The 16,296-nt window shown below is 47.5% G+C and overlaps 5 protein-coding genes across 5 annotated transcripts; 1 reads left to right on the forward strand and 4 right to left on the reverse strand.

Moving 5' to 3' along the window:
* Positions 1-2,828: 2,828 nt before the first annotated feature.
* DFJ58DRAFT_641634 (uncharacterized protein) lies at positions 2,829-3,062 on the forward strand (the record flags this gene model as incomplete). The annotated part of the gene is made up of 1 exon (XM_041381358.1): positions 2,829-3,062. A coding segment is annotated over one exon (234 nt), but the record flags the coding sequence as incomplete, so codon positions are not given.
* Positions 3,063-4,921: 1,859 nt separating this feature from the next.
* On the reverse strand, positions 4,922-6,445 carry DFJ58DRAFT_890762 (uncharacterized protein; the record flags this gene model as incomplete). Its single annotated transcript, XM_041394737.1, has 7 exons — positions 4,922-5,233; positions 5,304-5,321; positions 5,493-5,630; positions 5,791-5,920; positions 5,950-5,962; positions 6,108-6,158; positions 6,274-6,445. 7 exons carry the CDS (start codon positions 6,443-6,445, stop codon positions 5,090-5,092), a joined length of 666 nt encoding a protein of 221 aa, XP_041242071.1. The 3' UTR covers positions 4,922-5,089.
* Positions 6,446-8,060: 1,615 nt separating this feature from the next.
* DFJ58DRAFT_729925 (uncharacterized protein) lies at positions 8,061-10,561 on the reverse strand (the record flags this gene model as incomplete). Its single annotated transcript, XM_041385805.1, has 3 exons — positions 8,061-8,567; positions 10,078-10,112; positions 10,168-10,561. 3 exons carry the CDS (start codon positions 10,559-10,561, stop codon positions 8,061-8,063), a joined length of 936 nt encoding a protein of 311 aa, XP_041242072.1.
* A 166-nt stretch (positions 10,562-10,727) lies between these two features.
* Positions 10,728-13,013, reverse strand: DFJ58DRAFT_729926 (uncharacterized protein; the record flags this gene model as incomplete). The annotated part of the gene is made up of 9 exons (XM_041385806.1): positions 10,728-11,119; positions 11,172-11,450; positions 11,498-11,662; positions 11,723-11,814; positions 11,870-11,977; positions 12,035-12,281; positions 12,334-12,606; positions 12,687-12,761; positions 12,821-13,013. The coding sequence occupies 9 exons, from the start codon at positions 13,011-13,013 to the stop codon at positions 10,728-10,730; spliced, it is 1,824 nt and encodes a 607-aa protein (XP_041242073.1).
* A 176-nt stretch (positions 13,014-13,189) lies between these two features.
* On the reverse strand, positions 13,190-14,571 carry DFJ58DRAFT_890771 (uncharacterized protein; the record flags this gene model as incomplete). The annotated part of the gene is made up of 5 exons (XM_041394738.1): positions 14,337-14,571; positions 14,040-14,286; positions 13,768-13,988; positions 13,461-13,710; positions 13,190-13,408 (listed from the first exon to the last, which is right to left on the reverse strand). The coding sequence occupies exons 1-5, from the start codon at positions 14,537-14,539 to the stop codon at positions 13,190-13,192; spliced, it is 1,140 nt and encodes a 379-aa protein (XP_041242074.1). The 5' UTR covers positions 14,540-14,571.
* Positions 14,572-16,296: the final 1,725 nt, after the last annotated feature.

Below are 16,296 nucleotides of genomic sequence, written 5' to 3' on the forward strand. Positions count from 1 at the left end.
ATAAGCATCACCATGTTAGTGATATAAATTAAAAGTCAAAATCAAACTCTATTTGCATTAACATGAGTGTGAAAAACATGCTGAGAACAGTGGAGGGTTACACTAAATGCGATGATGAATGACGCATTGTGACCAAGTTGCCCTGCCATGCATATGCATATAGTGCCAGTGTACACCACTATATATATAGAGTACTTGCTGGCGCGGCTTGTGACGATAGTGATACCAATCGCGATAAGGGAACTGTACAGTAGGTGATCTGGGACACACATGGTGAGTCACAGCACACGTATATAGTATGAATCACATGGCAAGAACATCAGGAAGGCGAGGCGATTGTACCTGGTCTGTTTCTGATAACAACTCGCATGACACAAGCGCTAACGAATAGACAATCATCATAACATCCAATATGACATTGCAGTGAGGAGACAGGTTTCATTGCTTAGATCGACCGAGCCTCTCATAAGGATGTAAACTACTGAAACAAACCTTCATATCGGCAATTTACGTTGTGGAAATATCATCCACACTAGCCGGTACCATCAACAGACCGCAGAGTCTGATATTTCGTTTCTGATAACAAGTGCATCAGCGCACAACACAGGCGCCAACAACAAAACAGTCACCAAAACATTTGAGTATCTGGTATGATGTTGTGGTGGGAAGGCTAGCGGAGCCTACTGGAGGCCTCCCACAACGATGTAAACCGCCGAAACACTCTGCCAACTTGTCATTGGGGGCTTGCGTCGTGGTAGAAATAACATGGACAGAAGTTGATAGCATTGAGGCCACTGCATTTGAGTCGTTCAGACACCGCGATGAGCACCTCGCAGGATGCAAGACGCACATCTCGAGACGTGCAACGCAGCCAGAAGCAGGGATGCTTGTAATCGGGAATAGAAAATCTGCGCACATGACATAATATTGAACGTTTATTGATACATGCGAGGAAAATTAGACGCAAGACGAATCGATCTGACGCTTGAAGAACGCCAGGGACCTTCGCCTCACCAAGAACCACACAAACAGGATGGCGACATAACTGTTGCCTCCGGTCTTCCAGTTTTACAAAGTATGCAAGTGAGCGTGATAGATTCTTGTTCAACATACCAATATTTAATGTAAAGCTGTAACCATTCGTGTAACGCTCACACTGCCAGTGTGACGTAGACGGGCTTGTACAATTACAATTATAAGTATATATGCGCATGAATGGACATAATAAAAACACACCTAGGTCCTGAATACCGTACAGCTCCCTACTCCGACTGTCGACTTTGATTGTTTTAACAACGTTCGACACGATCTAGATAAGCAGGCACTATATAGATGGAAAAGTTCAGGTTGCGTTACATGATCTCTTCCGGGCGCATCGTGAGCATCCGAGTTTATTGATTCCTCAGCAAGATGAGATGATCGTCTCGGCAGGCCAGGCACATGATTGCCTATAATATATGCGCCTGTAAAATGTACGTTCGTGGATATAAGAATATGTGCGTACGATATCGATCGATGGCAGTCAAACACACCTAGTATACAGCTCCCAACTTTAACTTTCGACTCGTCTCAACAATCATTTACATTTTCGCCGAATCCTTATCTTCTAAGACTCCTTAGAGGGATGCCGTATATCTGGGAAAGGTGCTCCGAGAAAATCACCATACCCACCGTGAGCTGCGAGCGCCTCGATCCAATTCTGAATTATGCGGCGAGGCAGTGGTTGTGGTTGTCCAGGAGTCGCCACATCATAGCAAGAAATTCGCATGTAGATCGTATCACTATAGCTGTACGTGCGTACATGGAATTCAAAGAGTAAAGAATAAATAGTTGAGAACACACCTATAGCTATATGCTACAGCTCACGAGTCGTGAATGTCGGAGTTCTGGCTGGTCTTGGTATAAGAGTCGCGACTCCCATATCCCATGCGACCATGCCGTTTTCCAGCTTACACTTATACTGTGTTTGAAATGCAAACACCGTGAGCATCATGACTGGGCGTCTTGCATCAAGGAACGCAGGAGGGGGCAAACTAGGTTGGTTATGGCGAATGTCACTCTTTCCCGCGGGGCCGCCTCAATGATCACTGTGAAAATGCTGTGCCACTGCTGCGGCAACTGCCGCCACCGCTCCCAAACGGTGAGCCTAGTGCGCATCAATTACTAGTACATACTACACTTACTGCTAGTCGCTGGAATTTCTAGTGCTTGTCCTCCAAATGAGCCAAGTTACGTGCACGTGTAACACCTGCCTCCTCATGGCGTTTGTATTCGGCTCGATCCACAACATCTGATTACCTGCAGGAGTCTGGACAGCAAAGGAGTGGTTAACAACGGGAACATACCCATATACGTGCACGTTCCGAATTGATTGATCAGTTTCTTTCAGTGATCACGATTAAGTCTTACATCGTGCCCATCCATGGAAGCTCAGACTCTATATCTACGTCTCCTAGCTGCTGGCTCCAACGTTCGCGTTCAGCTAGCCTTACTGGTTCTGACGAGGATTCACATACTTTCAAAAAGTACCGCTTCATAAGCTGCACAGAGGGCACGCTTCGCTCGGGATCTTGCAGCTTGCGACTGGATCAAACCACACTCGCATTGTTGGAGTTTGGTGACGGCCGAAGGGAGCTTTGGGGGTGTGAAGACGGACGCAAAGGGTAGCTGGGTCCTGAATACACGGGACAGTCGACAGAATTCACGCCGATCAGCTATGCCCTTGTAATAACTCACACCGCCCAAGGACATACCTGTTGTCTGCTGCCACTTGGGAGACATCATATCTTGTTTTGAAATTGCCTTCCCGACCATGTGTGGTCGTCTCGATGGGTTCGAATGATTTTGGGGCACTCGGTGTGGGCACAAAACAAACCATAGCAACTCCAGTAGTCGTTTCGTTTGATCACCTTGCTATCGAGGGACGCTCTATCAATCCAAGTGAGTCCATTGTCGAGTCCATTGTTGCAGGACCTCGTCATGTTGTACTTCATGTGCGAGCCGTTCTCGGTGATGAGCATACGCTCGTTGGCTGGGGTTTGGTCGGACATGGCCAACTAGGGGACATGAAGATCGTGAACTATGGCCGCTCTCATATTTTTGCCTCGATAAACAGCCTCTGGATCCAACAAGGAAGGTCAACTCCAGAGAATGAATTCTTTGGGTGTGTTCGACAGGTTGGGTGCACGGATCTTGTCAACTTCCCACTAACTTAACCTCAACGCTCACCCCATCCACCAAGTGCTTCGTAAATTCTTGATCGTGTTGGAGTGGTGCCTTAAAGCTGAGAATCTGTGTAGATATTTGATTCTGCGGCAGAATCAAACATCTACACAGATTCTCATTCACATTGCTCACGGTCGGACTGAGGAGAGTACTTGAGCAACTATACCGCATCCTGACGAAGAATTCGACGCGTTCTGGAAGACTCGGCCGCAGGCAGGTGCGTTTTCAACTGTTTGACGTCGTGCGCATTTAGACAATTTGTAGTTAGGTCCATTTCCATCCTAGGTGCCGGCCAATGTGCATGGACAAGCACAAGTACAACCGCAACCGCAACAACCTCGCTGCATGAATCGAGCTGCTCATGGTGGGTATGTTAATCTGCTCAGAGCGCCTTTCCAGACGCCAACTCTACCGATGTTTTCCTGATGGTACGATTAATCCACTCTAGTAACTCACGCGTCAGTGCCAATGGCCATCATGATACTGCACCGATGTGAAAGCAGAAACATGATTCACTTCTGTGAGTCTAGTTGCAACTGCGCGAGAAGAACTTGGTGATAAATGCAAGTTCGAAGGGGAACGATAGATGAAGACAGAGGCATTTGAGAATGAGACATTGCCATTCTGGGGGTGTTCCGCGCGAACTGTATCGTGAAAGGCGGGACCCTGTTGTTTGTTCAACTCCACAAGTAAATAGAAGCGGCAAGACGAGAACAATCGAGATATCTGGTCTATCGTTGGAGGTTGATATGATAATTTAATTTGTTCATCGGTTCGTTAACGTTCACTGATGATAGAATTCTTTTTGTGTCACGTCATATCTAACATTTTCCAATCGAACGAAAATTACGCCAACTCCACCAATACTGTCCTGATGGCGCGTTGATCAACTCTACAAATCACTAGACTAACCCACGTGTCAGTGCCAACGGCCACATTGCACAAATGTGAAAGCAGAAACACGACTCACTACGCAGAAGGCAAAGCCGGGGTACTGTGCAGGTGAGTCACTGGCATGTTATCAAAGTTCAAAGCCAGGAAAACTACTAATACTCACGCATAGCGTCGAACCGCAGGCCACGCACTGTGCATCAGTGTAGCAAGTACGGGGACAGTCTGTGGCCATGGCAGGGATTGATGATGCTAAAACAGCGGTGACGACGAGGATGAAACGCATTGTTTATGATTTGTGTGATACAGGATCAGCTAATTCTGTAGGAAATAATGGGAAGACGGCTGGCTTTTATGTGCTGAACATGGTTCTTGAAAATTCTTTTTGCATACGTGGTTATGCCTTCAAACAGATGAATATCTGCAATGCCAGCAGTTTTTGCCAGCTAAGGCTATTAGCAATTTGGCAGAACTATTGAACATTCGTGTTTCCGATCAGCCGCTGTCAACTCGGGTATACCATTGAAAGCACTCGACATCTCGGAGTAAGGTTGTGTTCTCGTTCCCCTGGCATTCTTCAAGTGTCAGATCAGTCCGTCTTGCGTTTAACTTAACCAGTGCCGTCTTCCAATTTTCGATTTTGGCGAATCAAAGCAGAAGTATGCATTTTGGTAGGAAATGCGTGCGATCTCGTCACGGTGGAGTGGTGTTGATGTCCGAATTGGCGAGGCCGATCGATCTCGGAGTAATTTGGCAGGCAAAGTGGGGAATTTGCAATTTGCCAATCAGTAATTAATCAGTCCCCGAAACATCCATAAACGAGAGCAAGCACCGACTCTGATGCCCAACGATTGCCTCTCAATTCCTTTTCAAGCAGCCATCCCCACTCCTCAAGTGTCTACCTAAATCCTGTTGAACATTGTTCAGGAACAATCAAAGCCAAAAGTCAAGACCTAGGTGCATTTTTCTTAGGTCAACCGTGCGCATATTTGCGATCTAAAGGCTCAGGCTCGTCTACAAAGGAGCAACAGTCACGGACGTTGATCTGCGTGGTGATAGGTCTCCTTGCGTATCTAGCATTTCCCAAACCAACTCCACCGATGTTTTCCTGACGACTCTACAAACCACTGATAATTCCCGCGTGAGTGCCAACGTCCATACGATGTACAAGCAGAAACGCGACTCACTGTGCAGAAAGGAAATTCCTGCCATGCAGGTGGGTCATATTATCAAATCCAGAAAAACGACTGATACCCCCTGACGACTCAAAAGACATCGACGAGCGTGAGTTTCGGCAGCGGCTGTACCTGGGCGTGGGTGGGGGTGTACCGGGAGGTCGTTGTGTACCATTCGCGTTAGAGGTATTTTGTACGGACTGAGCGCGCGTTTGGGTCTGGGTGTTGGTCCGCGTCTGTAATGACGATGAACTGCGAGATGTACGAGAACGAGGAGGCGAAGACATAATCGGAAGTAGAGGCCCCGATGGAAGGAGAAGGGTGAGATCCGGGCGCTTTCTTCAGACGAGTTTGAGGATGAAAAGGACGAGTGGGATGGCTGCTTGAGGTGAGATGAGGTGGATGTCTTGGGCTGGTGCAAAGAAAGGCTGGGAATTCGTCGTCGTCGAACTACACTAGGATTGGTCCTCTTCTTCGATGTCGCTTGGGACACGCCCACCAACGGAGTTGTTTTCGGGAGAAGGAGTGACTGTGACATCAGCACCGTGACGAGACGCGGCACACATTTGCTACCAAATTGCATACTTCTGCTCGACTCGATTCGCCGAAAATCTAAAACAGTTTTGATACTGCAGCACGTACGTGCTTCCAAACTCACACAGCAGATCTTGCTAATATCAAGTGGAAGCATCGTTATGAATCATGATACAAATATGACCTCAAGTCATGTGATCAGCCAGTACGAGGCCAGACTCGTCGACAGAATGTAATTGGCGGAGGGATTTTCAATCGCTCCACCCCAAATTGCCAACAGACCCGCAAGTGCATTGCAATCTGCTGGCATTGCAAATATTATCTGTTCCAATGCTGCACGACCACGCAAGAAGATTTCCAGGTGCTTTCAAAGCTTGGACATTCACTTGGCACGAGGGGATTCTGGTGGATCAACAATGGGTAAGTTCCTCCTAAAACTCAAGCATACCCATAACCATTATCACATCCTCACACACAATGCGGTTCTCATTTGCAATTGTCCTCGCCGTTGTTGCAATTTTTGCATCATCAATTTTTGCTATGCCCACTGACGCTGGCGCCGGGTTCTGTACCATCTTTTCGGGTACACTAGAGACTGCGGCACTTTTTTTCTCCAGCATTGCGTGAGTTTCAGTGGTCCGTGTCTTGGATTTAACCACATGACTCACCGCACGGAAGTTCTCATCTGTATGTGTGTCGTTGCTATTTTGACACGGTCCTGCTGCTGTCGTGACGCGCCGCTGCATTCATTACTTAATAGCTATTAGCTGGTCCGCAAGCCTTATTGCATGCTTTGAATGACTTATGTTGATAATACTGGACCTGTTATCAGTTTCCCGCCAAAAAGGAGGTTTTATCATCTGTGAAGTCCCTTAGCTACACCTCGCAGTCAAACTGTAATGGAATGATGGAAGACGGCACTGGTTCCTTAATTATAGAGCGAACCATATGTTGTCTACGTCATGATGCGGTTCAACCAGCGGCTAAAAGGCTAAACTTGAAGTGACTTTGCCCGAGGGACAAACACCACGGTAACCTGAGTTTGAGTATCTATATTGCACTTTCTGACACCTATACTTCCCACATATCCAAGTTAGTAAAGTGGCCTTACTGTAAGGTTCTGGCCACTTAATAAAGCCTTTTTACCTTCCTATGGAGCACAGGCAGTGTGCACCAGCAGTTCCCTTGTACTTACAGTGATTTGCTCAACAGTCTTTTTCCCACCATTTGAGTCATCACCCTTTTGGGTAACATCATAGCACTGAGGCGATCTCAACCTGGCTGGGCTGATATGAAATATCTAAGAATGCTCAACCAGTATAAGTGAGTCTTGGCTCTGCCTAGCTGCTATACTCGCAGAATGCAAGAATGTTCGACCCTAAAGGGGACTGCTACTGAACACAGAACCAGATGAAAGAAAGACCCTTGTAGTGCAATGGATGCGCGAAAGCGCAAGAAGAAAAGCGAAGTGAGCGCAAAGCGCGAGAGAGCGCACTAAGGTAAGCGCGAGCGTGGGAACGTGAGCGCTAAGGCGCGCGTTGTGCGGAAAATACCGGATAAGGAAACGGATAAGGAAGCAGATGTGCAAAGCGAGTGCAAATGCAGAGCGAGTGCATCAGGAAATAGCCCAGGCCTAGGTTTTTCTAGTTAGATGTGATCAACGTAACCAAACATGGTAGATAAGGATCAATCATTTTAATTCTTGACTACGTGATAGCACTTAGACATTCAATGTCTACTGAGTTATGATACAGCTCAATATTGATTGTCCTTGGGATTCTCCTGTCACTACAGGCCTCCTAGGTGATATTCTGGCTTGGGGCTACCATTTTTCACCTTTACTTATCTCCAATTGTCTTGTGTTCACTTTTTGGTGGCAGTGTTAGAAGACGTGGCCATACAGTAGCACATAGATATTCAACGTCCCCGTGACTTATGATACAGGCTCAATATTGATTGTCCTTGGGATTCTCCTGTCACTACAGGTCTCCTAGGTGATGTTCTGGCTTGGGGCTACCATTTTTAACCTTTACTTGTCTCCAATCATCTAGTGTTCACTTTTTGGTGGCAGTGTTGGAAGACGTGACCGTACAGTAGCACTTAGACACGCAATGTCCATGAGTTATAATGTAATGGACTCCACATCGAAGCCATGTACTGTCCGCTGATTGGTAGCCCTCGTGGAATCGGATATTTTGATCTTTAGTTAGGAATAAGCGTGAAGAAAATAACATGCTATTGCATGGATAAACTATTTCGTACAAGTGAGATTTCATATGCAGCTACATGAGAACAGCAAGTTAAACGAAGAGCAGCAATAAACCAAGCGAAACCGTTTTCAACATCGGCACTATCATCGCCTTGCTCCAAGTTCGCAAAGGTCGAGAATGCAGCAGGTCGGTGATCCTCTGCCCAGAACAACAACGGCGTGTCCGTTGACACTGTTCCGCTTGCCGAAATCCTTGGACTCGATGAGTTAGAGTTCAAAAAGTGTGTGGTATCACTCACTGCCAAGATAAGATCCTTCATTGCGACCTCAACCTTGATCCGTTCATCATCTGTAAGAGTGGGCCAGACGAAGTGTGGTTTTGGTGAGAGGTAGATACTCATGGAGTCGGACACGTAGTCCAAGAACTTGGCATGAGTATAACACTCGATATCATGGGTATCGAAGTCGCCCCAACGAAGCTGAACATCGATCCAATATTTATTGCTGGTTGTGCCATCCAAAACGTCCTCGTTCTAAATAAACGGAGCGATCAGATTAACGTCCAACCAGGTATGGAGGATGACCTACGTCTGTAACCAGTGAAGGCCGAGAGATGTTCCACCTGTAGACGTGCAAATTGAAGTTGTGAAAGTAGTACAATTCGAGGGCGCAACATGATGTTTTTAGTTAGTCATTGCGTAATCAATCAGCTAATGTAAGCCAGTGTATCCTGATACTATCAATCACTGCCCGATATCTAGTACTTCACTACTTAATCTCTAGAGCACCATGGCATCTACTCTGGCACCACCTACTAACAATCAAATCAACAACAACTCACTCGTAAGTCGTTGTATCCTCAAGTTGTACTCATTAACCCAACCGTCACTAGAATCAGGTACCCTCGATTCAACCTGACATTCCAGGCCCGCTGATCATCAGCGATTCAGCAGTTGTATGTTATGAATACATTACATCAATATGAAACTAACCTACGGTTGTAGGGAGTGTGGAATACTGCCATCGAAACAGCCCAATACCACATCCAGAATCATGCCACCATGCCGCCAGTTCCTTTTCCGACAACCGTTGAGGAAAAATGTTGGGTGACTCTGATGGCGTTGAGGAGAGAAGAAGACCTGCAGGAGACAACTAGGTACTTGGAGAACGCGTGGAGGGAGCTGAGAGAGGTAAAGAAGTTATTGGGGATTAACAATTAGGATCCCGCATAGTCCACCTGTGAACGTCTTCGATGAGCTGAAGCTGAGGGGAGGAAATTATGTCTTTTCGCGATAAACTGCTCGCGCTTCTGCCTTCTGATCTCAACCTGTTGCTGCTCTCTGCGGTGTGATTGTCTTGCTTCAAATCACCTTTATTCTTATAGTCTGATCAAACACGCATCTTCAGCAACCGATATCAAGATAAAAAATTGAGACAAGTATACTGGCTCTGCGGTGTTCCATAGTACGTGACTCCATGACTGGATGGCTGGATCGAAAATATCAGTGTAGGAGCTGAAGCTGATGGGAGGAAATTACTGTCCTTTTGCGATATTCTCCTCGCGCTTCTGCCTTCTGATCTCAACCTGTTGCTGAAATTTTTGTCAGGCGAGTCTACAGCCGAAGAGAATAGAGGCTACCGGAGGTGAAGCATTCCCAGGTCTTCCAAAGGGTTCCTGATGAGGCTGAGGAATGTTGCACCTGGAGGCTAAGTCAGATCGTTCGTTGTTGGGACCATACCGCTGGGGGGTGGGTCGTGTGCGGGGGCATCACGCCTACTGCTAGACGAGAATGGATCAAGAGGCACGCTTTGGACACCTAAGATGTTCGTCGCTCGACTGTCCTCTCAGTGGAGGGACGCGACCCTGCACACCAGTGAAGGCGCTATGACCCTGCGTGGATGTGTTGTGAGAGTCGACGCCAAAAGCCAAGGATGTTGCTGGAGCAGCAGGCTCTGGCATCATATGCCTTGATGTAAACCGTGCGCTATAGTATTATGGAACATTCAGCGAATGGTTCAATGGAAGTTATACATAACACTAACCTCGTGGCTGCTGTGCATTCCCTTCCACGCCTTGGCTGCACAGATATGTCAGTGCCAGATACATCATGCGATTTATTAAATGATACGCACCGATATACCAAAGGCAAAGTAAGAATCCATGCCATTCGCTATCGTTATCCTCATCAGAGTTCCCGAAAGAAAACATTGTGGAAGGCTCGTGAACGGGAGGCATCGGTTCTGGCTCTGGTACACGGGAATCACTGCGTGCTTGGTTCGCTTGTATCGACCGTCGCAACGAATCGCGGTATATTCCAGGCGGGAACATATCCAAGTTAACGCTGCTAGAAGGATTAGATCTCCCAGACGTGTCACCGTTCGACACCTGTGGTTGTTCCAAAGACATGCGTGGTGGAGAGCGCGAGTGAGCAGCACGCAGAGTGTGCAGAGGTGGTGTGGGTGGACGATAAACATATGGTGGCTGCGCTGTCTCCCTCAGCTGAGTTTGTTGAATCCGGGATAGCATTGATCAGGGCGAACACAGGGTCAAAGATACTGTCGGGTGAGTCTTCAGAAGAGAGGTGATTGCGGTCTCTTGACAGAGATCTGTTAGTCCCACTTCTTGTCTGCGGATGTCTGTGTTCGGATAACATCTTGGAAAATCGTGCTCTCTCCCATTCGTTCAAGCCTCCTCATGGAAACTGAGAAGGTGACCCCGGACCGTTTGATGCGAACGGTCTTGAAGGAAGGTCACTTGTTCGACCAGATGGCAAAGGGTGGGAAGATGTAGTCGATGAGGAGTCCGTTTGACTGGCTATAAGACACCTCAAACGAGCAGCTGCAGTCAAACTTGAAATGTCTGAACTGTCTTGAGGAGGCTCGTCAGAGCTGGTACGTGAAGCAAACAATTGAGAGCGAAGATGCGCCCTGGCGTTGGTGCGGCGATGTTCTGCGGCACTCTCTGATACTAATGAGTTGCTGGATACTGTCGTAGCGGAGGAATGCAAGCGGGAATGAAGGCGATAGCGAGCTGGAGGATGATTGGGCGGCTCATGGCGGGAAGGCGATCCAGACAATGAACAGGCTAGATGAGAGAGATTAGTGAATACAGTTCACATAAATGTGCTGCACCTTACCAGTTTCTACGCCACGCTCGGGTAGACCGCGGGCATTATGAAGACCTTGGATGATCTCATGCACACTGTCTGAATGGGAGGGGTCGTCATTGTCTTCATCATTTTTGCCGGCAAGATCATAACGATTATGAGCCGTGACCCTGCGTCTTCTCTCGTTATCCATGGAGTCCTCTTCACTGAGACCCTCTACGTAACGGTCAAATGACAATTCTGCTTCATCCGAATCTTCAAATCCCTGTTCCTTGGAAAACAAAGAAAAAGCCGCCAAGAGAGGACGAACTGGTGATATTTGTAAATAACAGGAAAAAATAACACTTAAATCATACCTGAGTTGCACGAGCATTCGATAACTGTTCTAGCACGTGCAGCAACCTCTTGGTATCTGTCAGCAGAGCACGAGGGAGATGAGTCATTGTCCTGGATTGTATTCAAAGTTACTCGAGGCCGTTCCTCATCAGCAGCGTAGAACTGAGAAATGGAGTCTCCAAGCACTGGAAAAATAGTAGCTTTTAGTCAATATGATCATCACTTGTGTGGGACAGAGCACCAACCAGAGGATGATGCAGAAGCGCTTGCTGACGTACGCGCAGTACTCGATCTCCAGCCAGTATCTGAATGGGTAGAACGTCTTGCAGCCTGCGGCCTAGCAGCTAGATCCGAAGTTGGTTGCTCAAATACGCTGTCAAGCAATCCCGGACGTGACTACATCTGGCGAGGGCGCAATTGGCGGCAAAGGACGGGAGGAGGTAGGAGCACCCCATAACAGATTTGACGAGCCAGAACTTGACCCGTGATGGACATCTTGCCTGCCGTCGGGTCCATGTAAGGCATCAGTATTGTTTCTTTCAGTTTGCAGGACTGACGGTACAGAGGCAAGTGATCCACTGGAAAACTCATCAGATTCTCGTGTAGATGCGTTCGTCCTTGCTGATGAAGAGATCGATGGGGGTGGGCGGTATGAATGATGAGGAGGGGTGTTGGACGAACATGTAGAACTGGAGACATTGCTTGTAGTATAGCCAGGACGTAATAAGCCTGATATGTTCGGTGATATTGCGTGAAGACGGAAGGCAAGGGCGTCTACGAGGTTATACATTTTGTCAAACAAATCTACAAACGTTACGATCAGCGTGGCCTTTCGAAGAAAAAAGAGCAGACATACCAATTAACTTGTTCTCAAGGGTGAACCGGATGATGGGTAGAATGACCTCCTGCACCTGCGACAAAATCTCAGGCGAGGATTTAATGCACGAGACAACCTGCACAACTTTATCAGATGCTTTGAACGAACATGATGGCGAGAGTACATGCACAGTCCAAATAGTTTTAGGAACTCCCAAAACGTCGTTTACTTTATCGTCGTCGCCATCCGTCACGAGAGATTCCACATCAAAATGCTGTCTGGAAATTGTTTTCTTCTGCTGTGCCAGACCCTCTTTTGCCAGGCGTAAGTAAGATTTACACTAGATACATGCTGTCAGTGTATCATATTAGCATCTACAAGACAAGGCTCACCAGCCGTGCAGTGAGCTGCGACACCACAGGCATTGTGAATATCAAGGTCCGTTTCATTGGAGAGCTTGAGAAGATCTGTAACAGCCACCATCGAAATCAATGAGTGCGTTAATGGGTTTGGACACGAAACACACCTTGCCGCGGGATGATACGAGACCAAGATAAGGAAAAGCGGTAGGACTTGACGCCAAACTGAGCAAGTAATGCAATGTCCTCCTTCCAGAGCCTGTATGAATCAGTGGCCACATCCCCGTCTCGGCCGTCCATTCTCTGTCCAGGTTGCTTGGAGAAAGTCGTCCCAGATAGACTTTCCGCGTCCATCGACATTGGCAGATCCTTCGATCTGAAAACCCGCTGTAAAACACGTCATTGCTTGATGGCAGTGGTAAAAATTGTGAAACGTACCAGTAGAGGGAAAAGGTACCTGGTACATTGGGTCGGTTTTGGTGAAGAGGACAACGAATGGTTGCCAAGTATCGATACGTTTGACGAAGAGGGTGATGTCAAGAAACTTGCAGGTAAGCGCGGATGATGTCCTCAGTCGAGGCGACGAAATCAGCAATCTGCCCATCGGAGAAGCCCATGCGTTTAGCATGCTTCATGAGTTCATGGTCTATTTCTTCAACGAAGCCAACTACCTTGATTCTGAGGGCGATTTTAGCAGCAGTGTAGGCAAGCGGATAACCAGTAGCTTGAGACGCAGAGCACTTGAACGACATAGACTGATGAAAGTCGTATTAGCATAGACAAATATAAAAAGAACCATGAACGTACCGGGCAATAACCTCGATAACACAGTATTCCTTGGACATGGGGATTAAGTGCATACTGGACGAAAAAACCAAGGGGCAAGACGTTATGAAATGATACAGTGTGCATGTTAGCAGGAGCAGGAAGAAGAGTCTGGGCTAATGACGTTTGGGATTGGGATAGAGACGTTGGGACAACGCGAGTGATAGCCGTGGTGAATCTGTCACGAGGGATATCGACGTCTGGGAGGACGCAAGAGAAAGCCTCGATGAATCTGTCGAGTTCGAATTAGATGCAGAGCGCGAAGAAGAGGAAGGAAGAGGCGCAAAACCTAGGTTTGCCCCTGGGAGACGAATAGCTCTTGTGGAGCACATCATTCAAGGAGAAGTCTTTCCTGGTCATGCCATCGACCGGTGCTCTCAAAGATGGTGGTCGTCCTATTGGCTTGACAGGCATTGGAAGTTGGGTCGTGGCATCGAGCTGCAGCGCTTGCTGGGAAGGAGATTTAGCTGCTTCCGCAACATCCTGTATCAGCTTCACAGCTTCCGCTTCCTGTAGATAAAATGAGCCATGTAAAATGTTAGCCACGTCGCAGATACCTACTTGAGCATTCTTCTTCTCCTCGTTAGCCTTGCATTTTTCCTCCAATGCGGCTGCATTCTGTCGGGCACGTTCTTTCTCTTTCTCCCGCTCTTCTTCTTCCACCTGTCGTCGCTGTTTTGCGCGCTCAACTGAGATGTGCATGGCAGTTTTGTGAACGTCTTCGATGCTTAGCGTAGGAGTCGCGAACGAGGCAGGGGTTTCGGAGGTCACCGAGATGGTTGATAACAAAGGTGACTGACCAACGACGCTACCCCCATGAGTTGTGGTGGGTGAATCGAACGATGCCGAGAGGCAGACAGAGGTTGATGTGGATCTCTAGCAAAAAGCCTTCCAGTTGAAATATGGGGTCGAAGCTGCCGAGTGGTATCACACTTCAATAATGACGGTAATGGTGGAGGCCCCATGGTTGACAAATGGCAACCTCTGCTATCAAGCATAATTTTGCGTTTCTCAATAGGAGAAACGGATGGAAGCCTGTCCCAGTTAGGCGGCCCATTCATTGAGGGAGATGGTAAACCGTCACGAGACCTGCCGAAAGAAGTATAGTCACCAGGACCATGTCTCAATATGTGCGATGAGCGATCATAGCCACTTACAGTTTTTGGAGTAATTGCACTGGTTGTACAGGCGACCGCATTGGTCCATCTCGTCCACTATGGATGTTCCACTGGAGGTGGAATATGCTTTATATGAGCCTCTCCTAGACATCGGTGCCCCAGGGAAATGCCGGGTGTTTGGATGAGAACTGTATGGCTCGAGTCTGAGCATTCATTGAAAAGAACTCTTGAACCTTCCAAAGGCGAGTAGCTAGGATGCGAAGACGCAGGAGACATTGATGAATGTCGAGGAGTACGTGGTAGATCCTTGTGCACAAAGGATGGGGAAGGCCTAGATTCGTGGCCATCTCCGGTCAAAATCGTCTGCAATAAGCCTTTGTCCGAGAGATTAGACTATTCGCCAATATTCTCCTTTAAGTTTGTCAGACTGATGCGTGAATAGCACAAAAATTGTAACATACCTGTCGTCCAATTCGCATGAAGGTATACAAGAGCACACGCATGATCCATAGCAAAAAAAAAAAAAGCCGGAGACTGCCCAGAAGAGCTTTTGTCTCATCGAATATGCACATTCTTGGATTGCTTTTCGATGTCTCCCAAACGCAGACAGCTGGCCAAAATCAGGGCTGTCTGGCGAAAATTGACACACTGGCAGAGGGTAAAGTGGAAACCAAGCAGCTAATGGCATCTAAGGACGCAACACAGCGATGACCAACGCAGAGAGCAGAAATAGAGATAAGCCAGACAATAGCGGGAGTGTAAACAGGGTATGGTCCAGAGTGCGACCAGCCGAGGAATTCCAACCAATAGAGTGACAGGAGATCCACCGCTGTCCAAGAAGGAGAGGAGGCAATGGATGGGACGACCGTTACTTGACGTTGGTTCGAAACCTGTGGCTCAGATGGGAGCGGCAGTCATTGCTGCAACACTGCGATTGAGAAGTCAGCGTCATTGCAGGCAATGCGTACGGATCAGACAGAAAACATAGAAGAGCAAAGAAGACCAAATAACATCAATTGGAAAATCAAAAAGCAGAATCCTTGCTTATTTTCTCTCCCACACTGATATGGATAAGATCGTACCTGTGCTAAAAATTCTCAAAATCTGCTATCTGCGGCATGCCATTGTTATTGATGAGATGATCGGCAGCATTCGTGTGTAGGGTCACTACTAGGGTGTCACTCTGTGAACAGTCATAAGATAAGATTGAGTGAGGCAAAGGCAATCTGTACTTTGAAACAAGCGATACATTCTGGTGCTTGACTGCCTTGAAAACTTTTGATCAAGGCGATTAGAGGAAAGCCGGCAAGCCCTCCTTCTCGAAGTTATTATGAATAAAATAACATTTGAGCTACCAGGCTTTTGGTAAGATGGTGGACTGCTTCATAGACCTCTCTGATCATGATGATGAGCTGGTGGTATGTAAACAATTAACTTTGAAGAGGTAGGAGGGCCAGATGGTACTTGCCAGCTCTGCAACGGCATGAACCTCATTATCTCCACCTTGCATCAGGAGCACCTCCAGGCCTGCCACAAACTGGGCAGGAGGACAAAGTACTCAACCTTGAAGTTTTCTTGTGAACTGTGGAGGTGCCACCACCACATTTCTTAAGGGCGTGGTAAGACACCTTCAGATGAGGATCCCTGGTAGTCAGTTATCTTTGGTGAGCGTTTAAGACTCTATCCAGTACTCACATTGC

The sequence above is a fragment of the Suillus subalutaceus genome (genome assembly GCF_016647625.1).
Source record: "Suillus subalutaceus strain FC151 chromosome Unknown DFJ58scaffold_80, whole genome shotgun sequence".
In the NCBI taxonomy this organism is placed as follows: Eukaryota; Fungi; Basidiomycota; class Agaricomycetes; order Boletales; family Suillaceae; genus Suillus; species Suillus subalutaceus.